At 47.3% G+C, this 16,864-nt stretch overlaps 1 protein-coding gene across 1 annotated transcript; it reads right to left on the bottom strand.

Moving 5' to 3' along the window:
• Nucleotides 1–625: 625 nt before the first annotated feature.
• On the bottom strand, nucleotides 626–13,980 carry AVPR1A (arginine vasopressin receptor 1A). Its single transcript, XM_037889776.2, has 2 exons — nucleotides 12,873–13,980; nucleotides 626–2,991 (listed from the first exon to the last, which is right to left on the bottom strand). Exons 1-2 carry the CDS (start codon nucleotides 13,906–13,908, stop codon nucleotides 2,741–2,743), a joined length of 1,287 nt encoding a protein of 428 aa, XP_037745704.1. The 5' UTR covers nucleotides 13,909–13,980; the 3' UTR covers nucleotides 626–2,740.
• Nucleotides 13,981–16,864: the final 2,884 nt, after the last annotated feature.

Here is a 16,864-nt window from a genome sequence, read left to right as displayed (position 1 = left end):
AAAAACATCTTCCAAGTAGTACACTATTTACTCACAAATTAGGAAGTGACTAGTGGCGGGGGGTGAATGCTTCTTGACAACACATCTGTTTCTTATCAAGAAATCAGATCCAAGTCCTTGCTGATTCTTGCCACTTATTGCACTCAATGCATCATGCCACTTATTCCAGTGGTTCCATCTAAACTTTTTTAAACTGCTGTTATCCCATCATCACCACATGAATAGTAGAGTGCAGAGACAACAGTCTGGTCTCACTTCAGATTGATTTCAGTAGGAGCAGGAGCCTTTAAGGGCAAAACTCCAAATGACTTCAATAGAGCAGAAATTAGTGCTCTATCACACTTGAGTGATGATATTTATAATATTTAGTGGAAAGCAAACTGCATATTCTTTGTATTATGATATACATCCCACATGAACTATATATAATATGAAGTAATTTAAAATTTGTTCAGTCCTGAAAACCTTATGTGCATGTAACATTAAAAATCAATGCAGACTTTGCCTGACCCTGCAGTCAGAGTTTGCCTGACCCTGACTCTCCAGATCCTGGTATTTATTAATGGTCTTCTGTATTTGTTTTTTTAAAAAAACAACCACTTATATAATGCTTCTCAAACAAATCCAGAAGTTTATTGAAGCAAGTTTATACATTTTAAATGAGCAATAATTTATTCATTGGTTGAAAACAGGAAGAACAAGAAATTGTTCATTAGCACATGAAAATCTTACTCTAACATTAACTTCAACCAACTATTAAGAAGCACTTTTGTATCTGTACAGAACACCTTAATTTTCACTCTGAAAAAAAAATTTGTTTACGCAAAAGAAGAAACTCAAAGTAATAATTACAAAATGTTTGGAATCTCAAATCCTGTCCTATGCAGTTTTATCAAATCAGTCACAAGAATTACATAGCACTTATGAAATACAGCTGCATGGGAAATCACCAAAATTTAGGCATAGATTTTGTAGCATACTTGGAAAACAACTAAAAGACTCTGCTAAAATTTTGAGCCATAATTTGTTTATATTTTATGCCGTTCATTGCCCAACTTCTTTCATTAAGATTATTTCAAAGTTTTTATTTGTCTTGTCTATTTTAATCTATATCATTATAGAAAAATTCAGGCTAATAACCTTTGATAAAATGTTATAAGCACACCTAGTTGCATAGATGTCATGTACAAAGATAGTAATATTAACAAAAACATAAAATTAGTCAAAGAATAGCATCTTCATATGAGACATATGCAACCGAAATATGTATCTGATGCTTATTCAGTACACACTGTGTGTATATATACACATTTTACACACACACACACACACAGAGTCCTCCAATACATACATATATAGATTTGGACCAAATTTTATCAACAGGTTCGCATACATTTACTCATATCTATATGTTTTATGTACAACTGTGTATAAACTTTGGTGCTTTAGGCTTTTAAATGCACATTAAAAAGAAAACATAAAAAGTACAATATACCATTTTAATGTTGTAGGCTTTTTTCCCCATATTTTTGTTCCTGAAGAAATAGCTATCATTTTCTATGGGGCTAGCAATGCATGAAATCAATCTTTTCTCTGTCAGGACATAGTCTGCCCTCATTCTTTGCACAAAACTATTACTGAAATGGATGGGAGCTCCATTAGTACTGTGGAGGCAGAATATAGCTTAACTAGAATGCAGTTCCAATTATTTCTATTATTTCCCCTTTTGAATGCTTAGAGAGATATTGGGCCCAATCTTGCTCTGAATGAAAAGCATATTTAGGGTCAACATGCCCAATATTTAACTAGCCAAACAATAACTAGGGCTCAGTCTTGTTAAATCCCAAATCCTCTTTATAGTGACCTACCAACAACAGAGGGAATTTGTTTCTGATCAGAGGTATGATCATGCATGTGATGCAAGTATATTTATAAATATACCACTGCTCTTCCACTCTGCTTGATTTTTCATTCTCAAGAGCATGCTAGAAATTCAAATCGGAGTCCTGCATATCACCAGCAAAATTACTGAAAACTTCCATACCTGATGTGCTCAAAAGAATGGAGCAGACAGGTAGAACAGAGTGACAGTGTGATAGGTGTGCCTCCAAAACCACACGAAAATGATAGGTCTCATTTTAGGCTCACTAGCCTCAATGTTGTCCTTTTAAGAGATTCTTAGGACTTCTAACAAACAGCAAAATTTGTTCAAGGAGCTTCAAAACCAAGCTTTCATGAAAATGTGTTATTAAAGTACTCAGATGCTATCGGAATAACACACAGCAAAGCATAAGTTGTAGTGGATACTGGCACACTTTAAGAGTAGTTATGATGGTGAATTAAGTACACTTCAGTTGGCAACCATGAAGCAGTGTCTCAATTAAAATTATGACCATGCAAACAAAGTGTTAATTATTTTATAAACAAAAAATAAAGTTAACTTTAGAAAAACTATGGTCATTAGTACTCTTTCCAGAGCAATTGCCCACATTCCACTGCTTTGTATGTCATTAATACTTTTCATAAAATAATTTACAGCAGTTCAAAATAGTTTATTTAGCAATATGGTACATTTCATGATATGGCTACTGCTGTAGTTAATTGTTCATGACTAGTGCCTTGACAAGCTTGAAGTGCCACACTATGATACTCACAAGTGCTGTTATTGCACTTGAAGAAGACCTGTCTCTTCTGTGTAACTGGCTCAGGTTGGAATGGGGATGAATTTGGTAGATTTTGATTATTTGGGTGAACCCCTCCACATGTCCAAACTGTTTGTTGGGCTTCTGTTGTTGGTAAAAGAAGTCTGTCTTCTGCTAACGCTGTCAGAATCTTCTTTACTCAGCTTTAGTTTTATCTTTTGACAGCAAGGGAAGCTCTGTATACAGTCTTGCAGGAGGTGTCCACTAAAGAACATGTAGATCCATGGATTGCAACAACTGTTCAGACTGGCCAACAGAGCAGTGACTGTAATGACAGTGTTTTCAGAATCTATTTAAAAAAAAAAGGATACTGTTTTAGTAGCAGAATTAAAGGAACATTGCCAACATACAGTCAATTTCTTCATTAACCATTTGATTTTTTATGTTAATTGTTGAACAGAAATGAGAAAAGCAATCCTGGAACTGAACAACAACAGACATTTAACACTGTAATAAATACGGTCACTGGTCTGGTTGGGTGCCCTCTATTGGCGGCCCTTCAGATTGTTGTGGGGGAATCCAGCTTCTGGATCCCCAGGTGTTACAAACCCAAGCACTGTCCCAGTCTTGGGGTCCCCAGGCACATTGTTAGAATGAAGACCCTCTCTCTTACACTCCATCTGGAGAGCTGTGAACTCATGGCACCCTACCCAGCCCCTGTAACCAGTATGAACTCCTCAGGCTCCCCCATCTCTTACACACATCTCTCCCATAATCTCACCAAAGGTGAGAGACTTCTAGTTTACCTCTCCAAGGGGCCATCATGTGGGAAGTGTTACATATAACACAGACATACAGTCCAGAGTTCTACAATGCTGCTGCTCTTCACTTAATCATATGAGAAATACACAGATCCATACAAAAATAATAAATTTCATGCATTTCCCTTCCTCAGTTTCTTCACCACTCCAGATCATTCTTTGGGCTGGAGTCAGGGACTGTCCAGCATCCTTCTGTTACTTGCATGCTGACACATGGAGTATTCTCCCCTCAGCTAGTCCTCTGACGTAGGCTGTCCATGCCCTTCCTTCCTCCCCTGTAAGTCTTTATTTAAAGCCCTAACTGGTCACCTGGCTTCCTTTGCTCTGCACCTGGTAAATTTCCATTTTTTTCCAGTTCCCCCTCCCCTCAGAGAGGGAACGTAAAACTGTTTCTCCTTTAGACCAGAGCTCATCCATTCTTCCAAGTTATCACCTGAATAGAGTCCTTGAGTTCTATGACCTCCTAGACCAGATATGAGGAGGAAGTGACACAGCCCTCCTAGCCCACAGTGGATACAACAAAGCTGATTCAGCAATTTTCACAGTAACCACTTCATATCAACCAGAATTCAGCAGTTGTACAGACAGATCCTCCAAATCATCCCAAGGACACAATCAGGAAGTCCTTAGTCAGGTAAAACTCCGATTGAAGTTAACTGGACTTTTATCTGAGTAAAGATTAATTACTTCTGGTTTGGGATCTAAGAACCCAAGACAGCAAAGCACTTCAGCACATGTTAACCTGTAAGTGTCAGCAGTTCCATTGACACTGAGGCGATGCATACCCTACCACTTATGCTGGTAATACTCATGTCGCTCAGGGCTATGAATTAGCCACCACCCTGAGCGACATAAATTACACTGACCTAAGTGCCGGGAGGGACAGCACTATGTTGGTCGGACAGCTTCTCCTGCTGATACAGCTACTGCAGCTTGTTGGGGGCGGGGATTAATTCCCGTCATTTTAAAGTGAGTACACTAGAGAGCTTACAGCGACGCAGCTGCAGCTCTCTAGTGTAGCCATAGCCTATGTAAGTGCTTTGCTGGACAGGAGCCTTAAATCCCAAACCTGAAGTCCAAATTCGATTAGGTAAGAGTGAAATTGACATCATTGGCAAAACACTAGCTTCAGCAAGGCCAGGATTTCACCCTAAGTTTTTTCTTCCAAAATGTATATAGGCCCTGATCCAAAGCCCATTGAAGTCAACAGAAAGACTTTGAATCAGGTCCATAATGCTAGAGATCAGAGAAAGATGCTCTGTTTTTTTCCTTCAACTAAACTTTGTCATAGAAAAAAATTCATCCTCTTACCTCTACTAGTTTAATTAAATTGTCAGACTCTTTCAAGTACTTAGTATATTCAATTAGAAGTGGCCTCACTTTATGAATATTAAGTCTCCACAGCGATATATTTACTGTGTTGTACAGTTCTACAAGATTTTTAGAATGTCTCTTCATATTAATCTCTCTATTTAACACAGTGAAATGTCCTGACAGGTTTTTTTTTCTCCTTTTGAAATCAAAATTATATTAGTCTGCCTCAAACCTTCAATTCTATTTATATTTGATCAACTATGGTATGTATTGTGATTGAGCTCAATCCCACATTTCTTGTGTAATCAAACTTCCCACTATTGTCAATGACAGTTTGAAGTACAAAAGTACAATATAGTATCATCATCTAAAGTTTGTGGCTTCCAGCTTTCACTTTACATGTTTTTACATATATATATCTATGCGTACATTATAATGAATGAAAATTACTTCCAGAATTTTATCCATAGCAAGGGCAAAATGAATTCAGTGTGGTATTTTTGGAATAGACTTTTTAATTTAAAAACAAAAAGCACATCTGGAGTTTTGAATTTTGGGGAAACATTTTACTAAATTATGTTTGTTCAAATTAATTCAGCAAATGTTTTAATCACAACCAATTTACCTTTTATTAAATCAGAAAGCAAATGTGACCATTTCCTTCCAGAAGAGCTGATTGTTTACAAACAGCAAATTTATAATCTCTAAAAGCTTTTGTAAAACATTTGAGCTTAGCACTTTTTTTAGGCTGATGATACTTTGATATTTTCCTTGGCTGTGTACAGATAGCTGAAGTGTCAGACACGCCGTGAAAACCTGGGAAATGCAAAATTCTCTTCTTTTTCTATGTTTTTCAAAAGGTAGAAGTATTACAAGGCAAACATTTAAGTTATCACAGAACTTTCAAGCAGGCATACAAGATGGTTGGCAGCCTTCCTGGTTACTCTAGGGTAGTGGTTCTCAAACTTTTTGTATTGGTGATCCCTTTCGAACACCAAGCCTCTGAGTGCGACCCCCCTTAGAAATTAAAAACACATTTTTAATATTTAACCCTATGTTAAATACTAAATTTAAACCCTATTGCTTAAAATGAATTTACCTTTTCTCACTGCTTTTAAATTAAGATTAAAACACATTTTTATCAAATTAAATATAAGTGGAAAAGTTATTTTTAAGTAGAATTTTATTTTAATACTTGACTGCAATTAATGACCTGAAGCAGCCAAAAATCAGTGAGATGGATGATGCTGTTTGACACAAGAAGTTTTATTCTTGGTGTTGTTTTAGAAAGGGCGCATCTGATGTCATCCTTCACATCAAGCCGGTTTCGAGATTTTGTCTTTATTGTGAGAAGGCTGGAGAATCCACTCTCGCATTCGTAGGTAGTGGGAAATGGCAGAAGTACTCTCAGGGCCATTTCAGACACCAGTGGGTATTCACTTGCAACTGAGCACCAGAACCGGTTTAGAGGCAGCTGTGTGAATTTTGCTTTCACTTCATCATCATTAATCATGTCGACAAACTGTTCCTGTGCGTGAATATTGTCAGTAGGTAACTGCTCAGCTGTCACACTGAAAGGGTTCTTCACCAGGGAATGGAGTGCTTCTGGTAGCACTGGGAAGTAGTGTGAGAACTCTTCATGAAGGGCTCTCAAATATTCACTGATCGCTGACTTGAGAGCACTATCAATCTTAACTTCCTCCTCCTCGCTGAACAAGGAAAGTGTCGGAAACATGCCATATCTGTCTGTGTCCAGCTTCCTGCACCACAGATCCAACTTCATCTGGAAGGCTTTGATTTTATTAGTCAGGTCTATTAATGTTGAATATTTTCCCTGAAGTGACAGATTGAGATCTTTAAGATTGATATCTTTAAGGCTACCAAAGATATCAACTAGGTATGCCAAGCAGAGAAGCCATTTCTTGTCATTGAACATTTTGGTCAGCTCTTGTTTCTGTTTTCGCAGGAAAAACTCTGCCATCTCTTCACAAAGTACAAAAACACGCTTTAATGTGCGTCCCCTAGAAAGCCACTGGCCTTGAGTGTGGAAAAGCAGAACTTCATATTCACCACCCATTTCATTGCAGAGCTCTCAGAAGAGACGACTATTCAGAACATGAGCTTTAATGTAGTTCACTGCTCGTATAACAACATCCACCACAGCATTAAGGCATATTGGCAATGTCTTTGCAGCTAGGACTTGACGATGGATTCCACAATGAGTGACAATCACATTAGTTGACACACTTTACCTTCTGCTGAAAGCCAGACCGTGCACCCATCATTGCTGGAGCACCATCAGTACAGATACCAAAGGTTTTTCCACTCAATGCCATTGCTTTCGAAAAAAGGCATTCACCTTATTGAAAATGGCCTGTGCTGTTGTGGTTGTTTCAAGTTGTTCACAGAGTAAGAACTCATCCTTAACATCCCCGGCATTTACATACCGTACGAATGCTATCAGTTGTGCGCAGTGAGTAACATCAATGGTTTTATCAAGTTGCAGGCTGAACATACTGAAAGCAGAATGTTTAATTTCGTGCACAATTTGTTTTTTGATGTCTTCAGACATCTCACATATTCTGCGTTTCACGGTATCATTAGATGTGGAGAGCATATTCAGTTTTTTGGCAGTATCATTGCCAACCATGAGTGCCACAATCTCCTTGCCTGCTGGCAGAATAAGCGCATCACCTGTTGTACGCGGCGCTTTGGTACGGACAGTTCATAGTGGCACAACATAAGAGGCCTCCAGAGCTGAGGACGTTTGCTGTCGGAAACTTCCATCAGCATCAGGCCTGGCTGCCTTTGTTGCGTCTTCTCTGCATTTGAAAAAATCCACGTTTTGATTTTTATGCTCAGAATGTCTAGTGCCAAGATGTCGCTGCAGTTTGCATGGTTTCATTGATTCAGCAGACAAAACTTCACCGCCAATGACGCACTGCGGTTTTTCAATATCAGAGGTGATGATACTGGTAAAACCAAGTTTAATGTAAGACTCGAGATACTTTCATTTTTTAGCGGTTTTAGCAGTACAGGTGGCCATTATTTTCAGGAGTAAGTTTGCACTTGTGTGTCTGATTGTTAATTAATAAAGTACTTGTTCAGCTGCTAAAGAATCAAGCCCTCTAATGTTGTCTCAGTACCAGGGCCAGCTATAGGAAAAATGGCGCCCTGGGTAAACTTCTATTTGGCGCCCTTTCTTTGGAGGTGGAGCAGAGCTGGAGGTGGAATAGAGTTGGGGGTGGAGCTGGGCTGGAGGAGCTTGGGGCTCTGAGATCCGCACCTGGTGGTGATGGTGGCTCACAACCAAGTGCCTGGCCGGGCTCCCAGCAGATGGCAGGGCTTGGGGCTGACAACCCTGTGTGTGGCAGGGCTGGGGGTTAACAACTTTGTGCCCGGCGGAGCTCCTGGCTGATAACCCTCAGCATGGCCAGGCTCCGCCTGACAACCCCAGTACAGGGGTCCGGGCTCACAGCATCCTGGATGCCCCAGCTCGGGGCTCACAGCCCCGCTCCTGGTTGGGGTTGGGGATCACAACACCGCGCCTGGCCGGAGCTCAGGCTCGCAGCTCCGCAACAAGGCAGGATTAATCTTTTGTGGGCCCGGCCCCAAACATATTTGTGTGCCCCCATGGAGGCAATGGAACATGGGGTGGGGAAGTCAGTCCCCGGAGCAAGGGGCTGGCCAGGGGCAATGGGGCATAGCAAGGCAGGGGCACTTCCACCTCGCCCAGTGTGAGGACACCATTTAGAGACCGGCAGTCGCCAAACGCACACTGGCCCACCCAGCCCTATGCTGCCAGCGTGCCCCTTCAACCATGGGGGTGGGCCCATGCCGTGCCACACAACCCCCAGTGCCCCCCTGACTCCCTATGCCCAGCCCCCCCACATCATCACCCCTGCCCAGCGCACCCCACCCTCAGCCCAATCACAACTGCCCAGCACCCCACACTTCCTAGTGCTCCAACACGCACAGATCTCCCCCACCTCCACTGCCCAGTGTCCTTCCCCACAGCCCCACCACATCTACATAACAACCCCACAACAGACCCCCACTGCCCAGCACCCCAAAACACACAAACCTCCCCCACTCCCCAAGCCCTGCCCCCAGGCCCTGCTGAGCCGGCACAGAGCAGGGATCCCCCCTCCCAGCACAGTGCTAGGGGGCAGGACAGCTGAAGCTCGGGAGCACAGAGCAGTCCTGTCCCCTGGGGCCCCACCCAGCCCTACCCACCTGGCACTGGTGCTGCCCGTGGCAGAGGAGGCATTTGCTTGCATGGGGGGGTGGAGGAGCCACCAACGTCCCCAGCCTGCTGCTTCCGCAGAGCCACAGGGAGGGGCACCCCCTGCCCCCAGGGAGCCCAAAGCGGACAGTCACTAGCCCAGACTGACAGTGGCAGAGAGGAGCCTGCTGCTGGCCAAAAAGAGCAAGCAGTGGATGGGAGAAAGAGGTCATGGCATAGGTGCGGACTTTTGCTTTTGTTGGTCGGTGCCCCATCCTGGCTCCGCCCCCTCCTCCAAAGCCCCACCCCCACTCAACCTCTTCCTGCCCTCGCTTTGCCCTATCCCCCTCGACCCCCCTGAATGCCTCCTGCCTGCCGACCCCCTCCCCTAAATGCCTCCCACCTGCAGCTCACTCCTTTCTGCCCCCTCCTGCCTTAACGGCAAAGTGTGTGTGCTGGAGGGGTGCTCTCCCAGTTTTGAGGGGAGGCTATTTTCAGCATATTTATACACTTTCATTCTAGTTATTGAATGTGTGTCTATCATTGGTATCTCCCCTTCCTGATGTTTCCCACTTCTTGCTCTCCACCTGTGTCCCTTTTCCCCGCTCTCTCTCTCTGCTCCCCACCTCCTATCAGCTCTGTCTAGCTCCCGCTCCCACCCACCCACTCAAAACAGCTCTGTCTCCCCCTAACCCCACCCCCTGCGGCCAGCCCAGAAAATGCCCGCCCTGACACAGAGAGAAATTTAATTCAACAGCCCAGCATAGAAATGTCCCATTCATTCATCCTGCTGTATGGCTGCTGTGTGGCTCCAGCTCCTCCCAGTCCCCAGGGCTACAGCCCACCCCCGACTCCCTCATACACTCTGCAACTTTTGTGGGAGGGGAGCCCCTAGTGGAACCATAGCCAAAGACGAGGGGGAAGAGGGGGTTGCTTCCTCCTCTGGGCTGCTACAGCCCGAGATGAGCTCAGGTGTTCCAAGGTGAAGCAAGGCAGCGTCTCCTGACTTGAAGATGATGGGGGGGGGGGGAGGGGAGAATGCACTCGAAGGAATTCCCTGGGAGCTGGAGGGGGGAGTGTGGATCCAGGGAAAGGAAATCAATCCTTCCTGACTTGGGGATGCTGATCTTGGGGGCGGGGGAATAAACTTCCTCTCTGGGAGGAAAAGCCCTTCAGGCAGGCTTGATCTGGGGGAGGGAGGGGGAGAGAAACGGGGAAAACAGCTTTGAGCTGGGCAAGCGTTATTTTGTCAGGCATGAGAGCCGGCCAGGGAGAAGAGCCTGCAGGGAGGATGTGACTAGAAGTACTGGTGTGTTGCCACCTCCTGTCCCTCCATGCACAGGGGAAGGGATGCAGAGCCCCAGGACCTGGGTCAGAACTGTAGGGGTTCGGAGCTCCCAGAGCCCGCGTGGGAGGGGTCCGGGCACAGGCAGGGTCCGGGCTGGGGGAGGCTACTCATTTGTGGCTGGGGCTGCAGTGAAGCCCATCTCACCTTTGGCCATGGCCAGGCGCACCCAACTGGCTGGACGGAGCACTAGGAGGGGGCGAGCTGCTGGCCCCAGCCCAAGTTCACTCATCAGACACAAGGGCAAGCTTTTCTTAAAGAGCCATGTCCTTTGGTTTGTCCCCCTGCCCAGCACTAAGGGGGTCTGCAGCTGGTTTCTCCTGGCTGGAGTGGGACACAGGTCCTGGAGGAGACACCAGAGTGGGCTGAGAATGGCTGGCTTGGTCCTCGAGAAATCCCCTGGCCCGTACTCCCCCCATCACCCCCCTGCAGCCAGCCGAGAAGCTGCCCGCCCGTCTCCTCCCAGCCCCCTGCCAAGAAGCTGCCCACACCCCATCTCCCCCACCCTCCACAGCTAGCACAGAAGTTGCCTTGCCCTGGCTGCTTGTCCCCCTAGCCCAGCTCCCTCTGCCCTGAAAATTAAAAGGGCTCACATCTGCCTGCAGTGGAAGGTGGGAGCTTCAGCAGCCGCAGGCGAAACAGCTGATAGGTGGGGGACTTTGCACCAAACAGATGATTGGCCGCAACCAGCCAAAGAGCTGATGAGGGCTGCTGCGCATGCTAAATAGCTGATTGGCAGTTGCCAACAGCTGATCTTCCTGGTGGCGCTTGTGGGTCATGGGGTGGGGAGGAACTGGCAGGCAGGGATAGGGGTTGGAGAGAAGCCCTGGGCTGGCCAACTGAGTGGAGCAAATGGTGGGGGGAGGAGCCGGCGGGTGTAGAGGAGCCAGCTGCTCTGGGCGCAGCGCAAGTGAGTGGGCCGGGCCGGAGCCCCTTTTGAATGTGGGCCCAGCCCCAAGGCACCACTGGCGCCATTGTAAACCCGGTACTGCCCCGCAGCCCAGCGCCTGGCCAGAGCTCACAGCCCCACTCCTGGCCAGGGTTGGGATCAGGGCTTGCAGCCCAGCAGTCCCACAAGGCGGTTGGGGTCATGACTTGCAACCCTGCGTGGGGGTCAGAGTTGGGGCTCGCAGCCCCACTCCTGGCCAGGGTTGGGGTCAGGGCTCGCAGCCCCACAGTCCCCCATGGAGGTCAGGGTTGGGACTCGCAACCCCGCATCAGGGTCGGGGCTTGCGGTTGCAGACCAGCGCAGGGGTTGAGACTTGTGGCTCGCAGCCCCGCTCCTGGCCAGGGTTGGGGTCATGGGTCGCAGGGCTCACAGCCCCGTGCAGAGGTCGGGGCTCACAGTTTGCAGCTGCGCGCTGGGGTTGGAGCTCGTGACTCCCCACATAACCAGGTCGCGACCCCCAGTTTGAGAACCAATAGTTTAGAACAATCACGTTAAAACAAACAAAAAAACCACCACATTTGTAATAGTATGGAGTTTAAAAAGATTTGCTTGTATCAGTTGAACATTGTGTTTTGATCTAACCCAAGCAAGACAGCAAGGCACTGCATCCAGTCCTGCAGTTCTTAGTGAGTGTGTTCCATGAATGAGTCAGGAGTATTTGTCCATGTACTGTATGATTTAGCCCCTCAAGGTTACTTAGCTGTGGTATACTGTAGAATCTTCCCTAGATCTCTAAATGGCCTGATTCTGCTCTCATTTACTTCAGTGAGAGTAGGATCAGGCTCTAGGTTTACACCCCTCCCAGACACAAACTTTACAATGAAATGGAATCCCCAGATTAGTTATTTTCCCCTTTTAATCTATTTGAATGCAGGTAAGTGGCAAAACTGAAACGCATATAAGACTGACAGGAGAAGGCTTTCCAGGGTAGCAGCTGCATTTCATTAATTATTGCACCAGAACATTATATCTGTCACTCAGTAGCAAAAGCAAACCAATAAGTGAGAAAACATTCCTGTGATTATTTGCAAGTTACTTAACTCATACATGCAATATAAACACAACTAATCCTTTAGTTTATGTAAAACTTTTTCAGGAACATGATGATTTTTATTCAACATTTCCCTAAAGAAATAATTGAGGTGGAGACAAATCATGCCATCAGTTTTTCAGCAGAACTCCACATTTGTTTTACCAGGGAGAGCTGCTTAAAATCAAAAGCCCCATTATTCAAATTGTTCCTCAAGAACAACTGAAACAGCTGGGTTTCCTTGTCAGAGCCCGCAGGGTCATAATAGCAACTATCAAGGGCAAACTATTAATTGTAAAAAAGGCAGGGTTTATTGCTCTGTGTGAAACTAACTCACTTGCCCATTATAGTCTAAAGAGATAATCTTTGGTCTGGATTTCCCCTCTGCTCCCCAAACACACCCACAGCAGAAGGCAAGGGAAGTACTTTACATCTCTCTCTCAGAATCTGTTCTGAGTTACTTCGGTGTGAGTACGGAGTCACTCCGGAGTGGCAGCAAGGTAAATCAGAGCAGAGGCTGGACACCTGCTCCTGCCCTTCACCTACCGATCCAGGAGAACTGCGGGTCCCAGACGGACCACATCTGGACAGTGAAGAAGGGCGCCCAGCAGGCGATGTACGCCGAGACGATCACGAAGGTCATCTTGACGGTGCGGAGCTTGGCCCGGGAGATGGTCTTGACGCTGCTGACACACGGGGTGGGCAGAGGCCCCCTGCGGAAGGCGCCGCCGGGGGGCCCAGCCGCCGCCGCGGCCGCCACCTCCCCGGGCTTGCGGCGGGCCTCGCCGCTCCCTTCCCCGCGCCGGCGGGTCTTGCCGCGGATGTTGCGCCAGAGGTGGCCGCAGATGAAGCCGTAGCAGGTGGCCAGGACCAGCACGGGCGCCACGAAGATGCCGCCGGTGATCCAGGTGACGTAGGCGCGGGGCCCCCAGGGCTGCACGAAGTGCGCCCAGCAGTCGTAGACCTGCGAGCCGCGCTCCACCTCGCTGAGGGAGAAGATGAAGTACTGCGGGGTGCTGAGCAGCAGGCTGAGCGCCCAGGCGGCCGCCACCATGGCGTGCGGGCGGCGGGCGGGCTGGCGCAGGGTCTGCAGCGGGTGGCACACGGCCACGTAGCGGTCGGCCGTCATGGCCACCAGCAGGTAGGCCGAGGCGAACATGCCGAAGACCTGCAGGTGCTTCACCACGCGGCACAGCCCGTCGGGCCCGTGGAAGCGGAAGGTCACCTCCCAGCACAGCTGCGGCAGCACCTGGAAGAAGGCCACGGCCAGGTCGGCCAGGCTGAGGTGGCGGATGAAGAGGTGCATGCGCGAGGCCTTGCGGGCCGTGCGGCGCAGCGCCACCAGCACGAGGCCGTTGCCCAGCAGCGCCGCCGCGAAGGTCAGCGCCAGCACGGCGATCTCCAGCTTGGCCAGCTCCTCGTCCCGCCCGTAGGGGTCCCAGCCGGCCGCGCGGCTCGCGTTGGGGGCGGCGGAGCCGGGCGCCGGGCTGGGGCTGCTCCCCGCCGCCCGCCGCCACTGGCTGCCGTTCCCGGCCGCGGCCGCGTCTCCCCACGAGGGCCCGGGGCTGGCGGCCGAGCGCATGGTGCCGCCCGGCGGGACCCTGCACTCGCACCTCCCGCTCGCTTCGCCGCCGCTCGGCCCCTGGCTCCCGCCGCCGCCGGTTGTCTGCGAGCGAGCGCCAGGGGCCGGTGCCTTTATCCCGCCGGGCGGGGAGGGGCGCGGCCGTCTCAGAGGCTGGTCAGCGCTTGACGCCAGCCGCCCCCTCCGCCGCTTCGCTTTGCAGCGCCGCCGCTGCCCCCGGGGCCGAGGAGCTGAGCTCTCTACCCGCCCCCCGCTTCGGTACCTTCCTCCAGCCCCTCCCCGGGCTCCCCCCGTTCCCGTGCGCCCCGTGGTTGCGGACCAGGTTCTCTCCCGCATCGGCCGCTCCCTGGGATCGCTCCCTTCTCTGCCCAAGGAGAATGAGGGGCGCGTCCCCCCTGCAGGGGCATGGGCTCGGGCGCTGTCCGTCAATGCAAGGAGGGGGAAGGCGGGGGCGATCGGCACCTTCACACCTTAGTCTGTGACACTCCCTTTGCCCGCCCCTCGGTCCCCAGAAGGCTGCGCTGGGGAAGAGTTGCTGAGCGGGGCAGCAGGAGGGGAAGGATCAAAGGCAGGGAGGGAGAAGAGCGGAGAGAGACAGTAGCATACAGGTGTGGGGCAGCAGAAGGAGCAGGACAAGGGGCGGGCAGAGGCAAGGGCAGGAGAAGGGGGAGAGGCAGGCTGGAGCGCGGAGGGGCAGTGGCGACACCTTGCGGGGTGTAAGAATACGAGGAGACGTGGGAGGGGAGAGAAAGGAACTGGGCACAAGAACAGCATAGGAGGGACGGGAGAGTGATCTGCTGGCTGTAGGAATGCTACCCCTCTGCCTCTCCACTCTGGAGCCTTGTTTTTGTCAGGGGTTGTATCATTGCTTGGAAGATTCTTCTAGGTGAGCAGCGAGATGTATCTGATGGCATGCAGTTCTGGGTAATGGCAGTTTCCTTACTCCTAGCCATCTCTTTTGAAGAGTTACTGTGAAGAAAAATATGATCTACAGCATCATCTATTTCCTTAAATCCAAGAGAAAAACAAAGCAGCATCACTCAAACATGGTCTGTTACTAGTATCTATGAATTATTTTTTCATTTACAGAATAGATTCTAACAACGTCTGTCGGCCAGGAGGTTGTGATATGGCCTTGACGCTGTCTTCCGGATTTATCCCTTGTACCCTTTCCTGTTGCACACACCGAGAAGAGATGAAAGTGAAATGTGTTGAACTGTTACTCTCCGTCTGTCTACACATTCTTAAAAGCCAAGGGGTAGAGTTTATTACAGAATTGAGTTTTAGGAGAAGGCAATAGTGAACAAACAGCGCTTTCAGAATCTTGTCACAACTTTGGTTATTTGGGATAATCAAAACAACATTTTAGAGGAAATGTCTCTGTTACTTTTCCCTTCTGTCCTGTTCTTTTGTCCAAGGCTAAGCCAAAGATGGAAAGTGATGTTCTGGCATTTAGCAGAGTACTGTCTGGTCTTCTCATGGATTATAACAACTGTACTAGAATAAAGCCCAGAAGAGAGGGGAGGAGAATCAACAGCACAAACTGGAAACAAAGGGTGAAATCTTGACCCCCTTGAAGTCAATGGCAAAACTCCATTTTACTTCAGTGGGGCCAGGATTTCACCCATGATGGTAGAAATTTACCTAGAATTCAGCACAGAAAAAGGCAGCATGGAGCTAAAACCTCCTCTGAAGTACTGTGACTGCAAACATATTTCCATAGTTGATCACTTTAACTTTAGTCATTTCTTAAATATAGAAACTAGCAGATAACTAGATAAAGATTTTCTATTTCCTTGGTTTCATAGGTTATTCTGGATTTAGGGCAAAATTCTGGCCCCATTGTAATACATAGGAATTTTATCATTGATTTCAGTGGGACCGGGATTTGGTCCTTATAACCTAGAAACAGCTTTCATTCTGTCATATGAAGTAATACATGAGATTTAAGGCTAGATCTTGCTCCAGTTCAGTTCACTGGTAAAATACCCACATTATCTTCAATAGAAAATCCTGGATCAGGTCCCATATGACTGGAACAAAACTGTGTTACTTGGGCTGATTTTTAACTAAAACAGCTTTAAGAGGAGAAAAAAAAATCTGCTTTATAAAAAAGGGTGTAAAGAATAAAATTTATATTTGGTCTTTCATTAAAAAGGCAGTTTTGAGATTCTGGTTTTAGAGGACTCTTCCAGATTGACTGTAGATGAAAGACTCATGAATTATATACTTCAGGATATACTAAATTACTTCCTGGACTTGATCCTGCACTTTGTACCTTATTTGAGGCTTGCTATCATAAAGTGCTCACAGCAGAGCTTTAGAGCTTGCTCCATTGAAGTCAATGTCAGAACTCCCATTAATTGCAGTGGCTGAAGGAACACGCTCTTACTTCACATCTTTGACTGTCCGACTGTGTTAGAGATTTTGGGAGGCCTTGTCTAGCGGAGGGGGGATGCCACCATGAGTTTTGCCTGTATAAAGACTGCAAAATCAAGCCCAGACTACACTGAACATTTTTGACCAGCTCTAATTTATGATTACAAGATTTTTTCATTAAAAAATGGCCTTTATTCAAAAATGATTTTTTTTGTGAAAAACCACATGCCTTTCCCCAGCTTTTTTATCGTAAGCATTATTGAAAGTATAAAAACTTTTTTGATAAAAAGTTTTAAACTGAAAACCAGGTCATTTTAACTTTTTTAATGATTTTTTTCCAAAAGACTGAAATGGAAATAACTTTGAAATGTCAACAATTTTCACAACAGCTTTGATTTTAAAAAAAAACATGGCCCATATAATCTCCACAACTACGCAGTGTGGAAAAGAGCAGCTAAAATCAAATGGGACAAGGGTTGAGGTCAAATACAGAGGAAAAAAAGAGGCTACAAGGTATAATTCCCCAGGTAGCCACCAATGACTCCTCCAGATTAAATATGTATGGCCTGCTGTGGTA

Source organism: Chelonia mydas, chromosome 1 (genome assembly GCF_015237465.2).
Source record: "Chelonia mydas isolate rCheMyd1 chromosome 1, rCheMyd1.pri.v2, whole genome shotgun sequence".
NCBI classification, from domain to species: domain Eukaryota; kingdom Metazoa; phylum Chordata; order Testudines; family Cheloniidae; genus Chelonia; species Chelonia mydas.
This window is presented reverse-complemented; position numbering and strand designations above follow the sequence as displayed.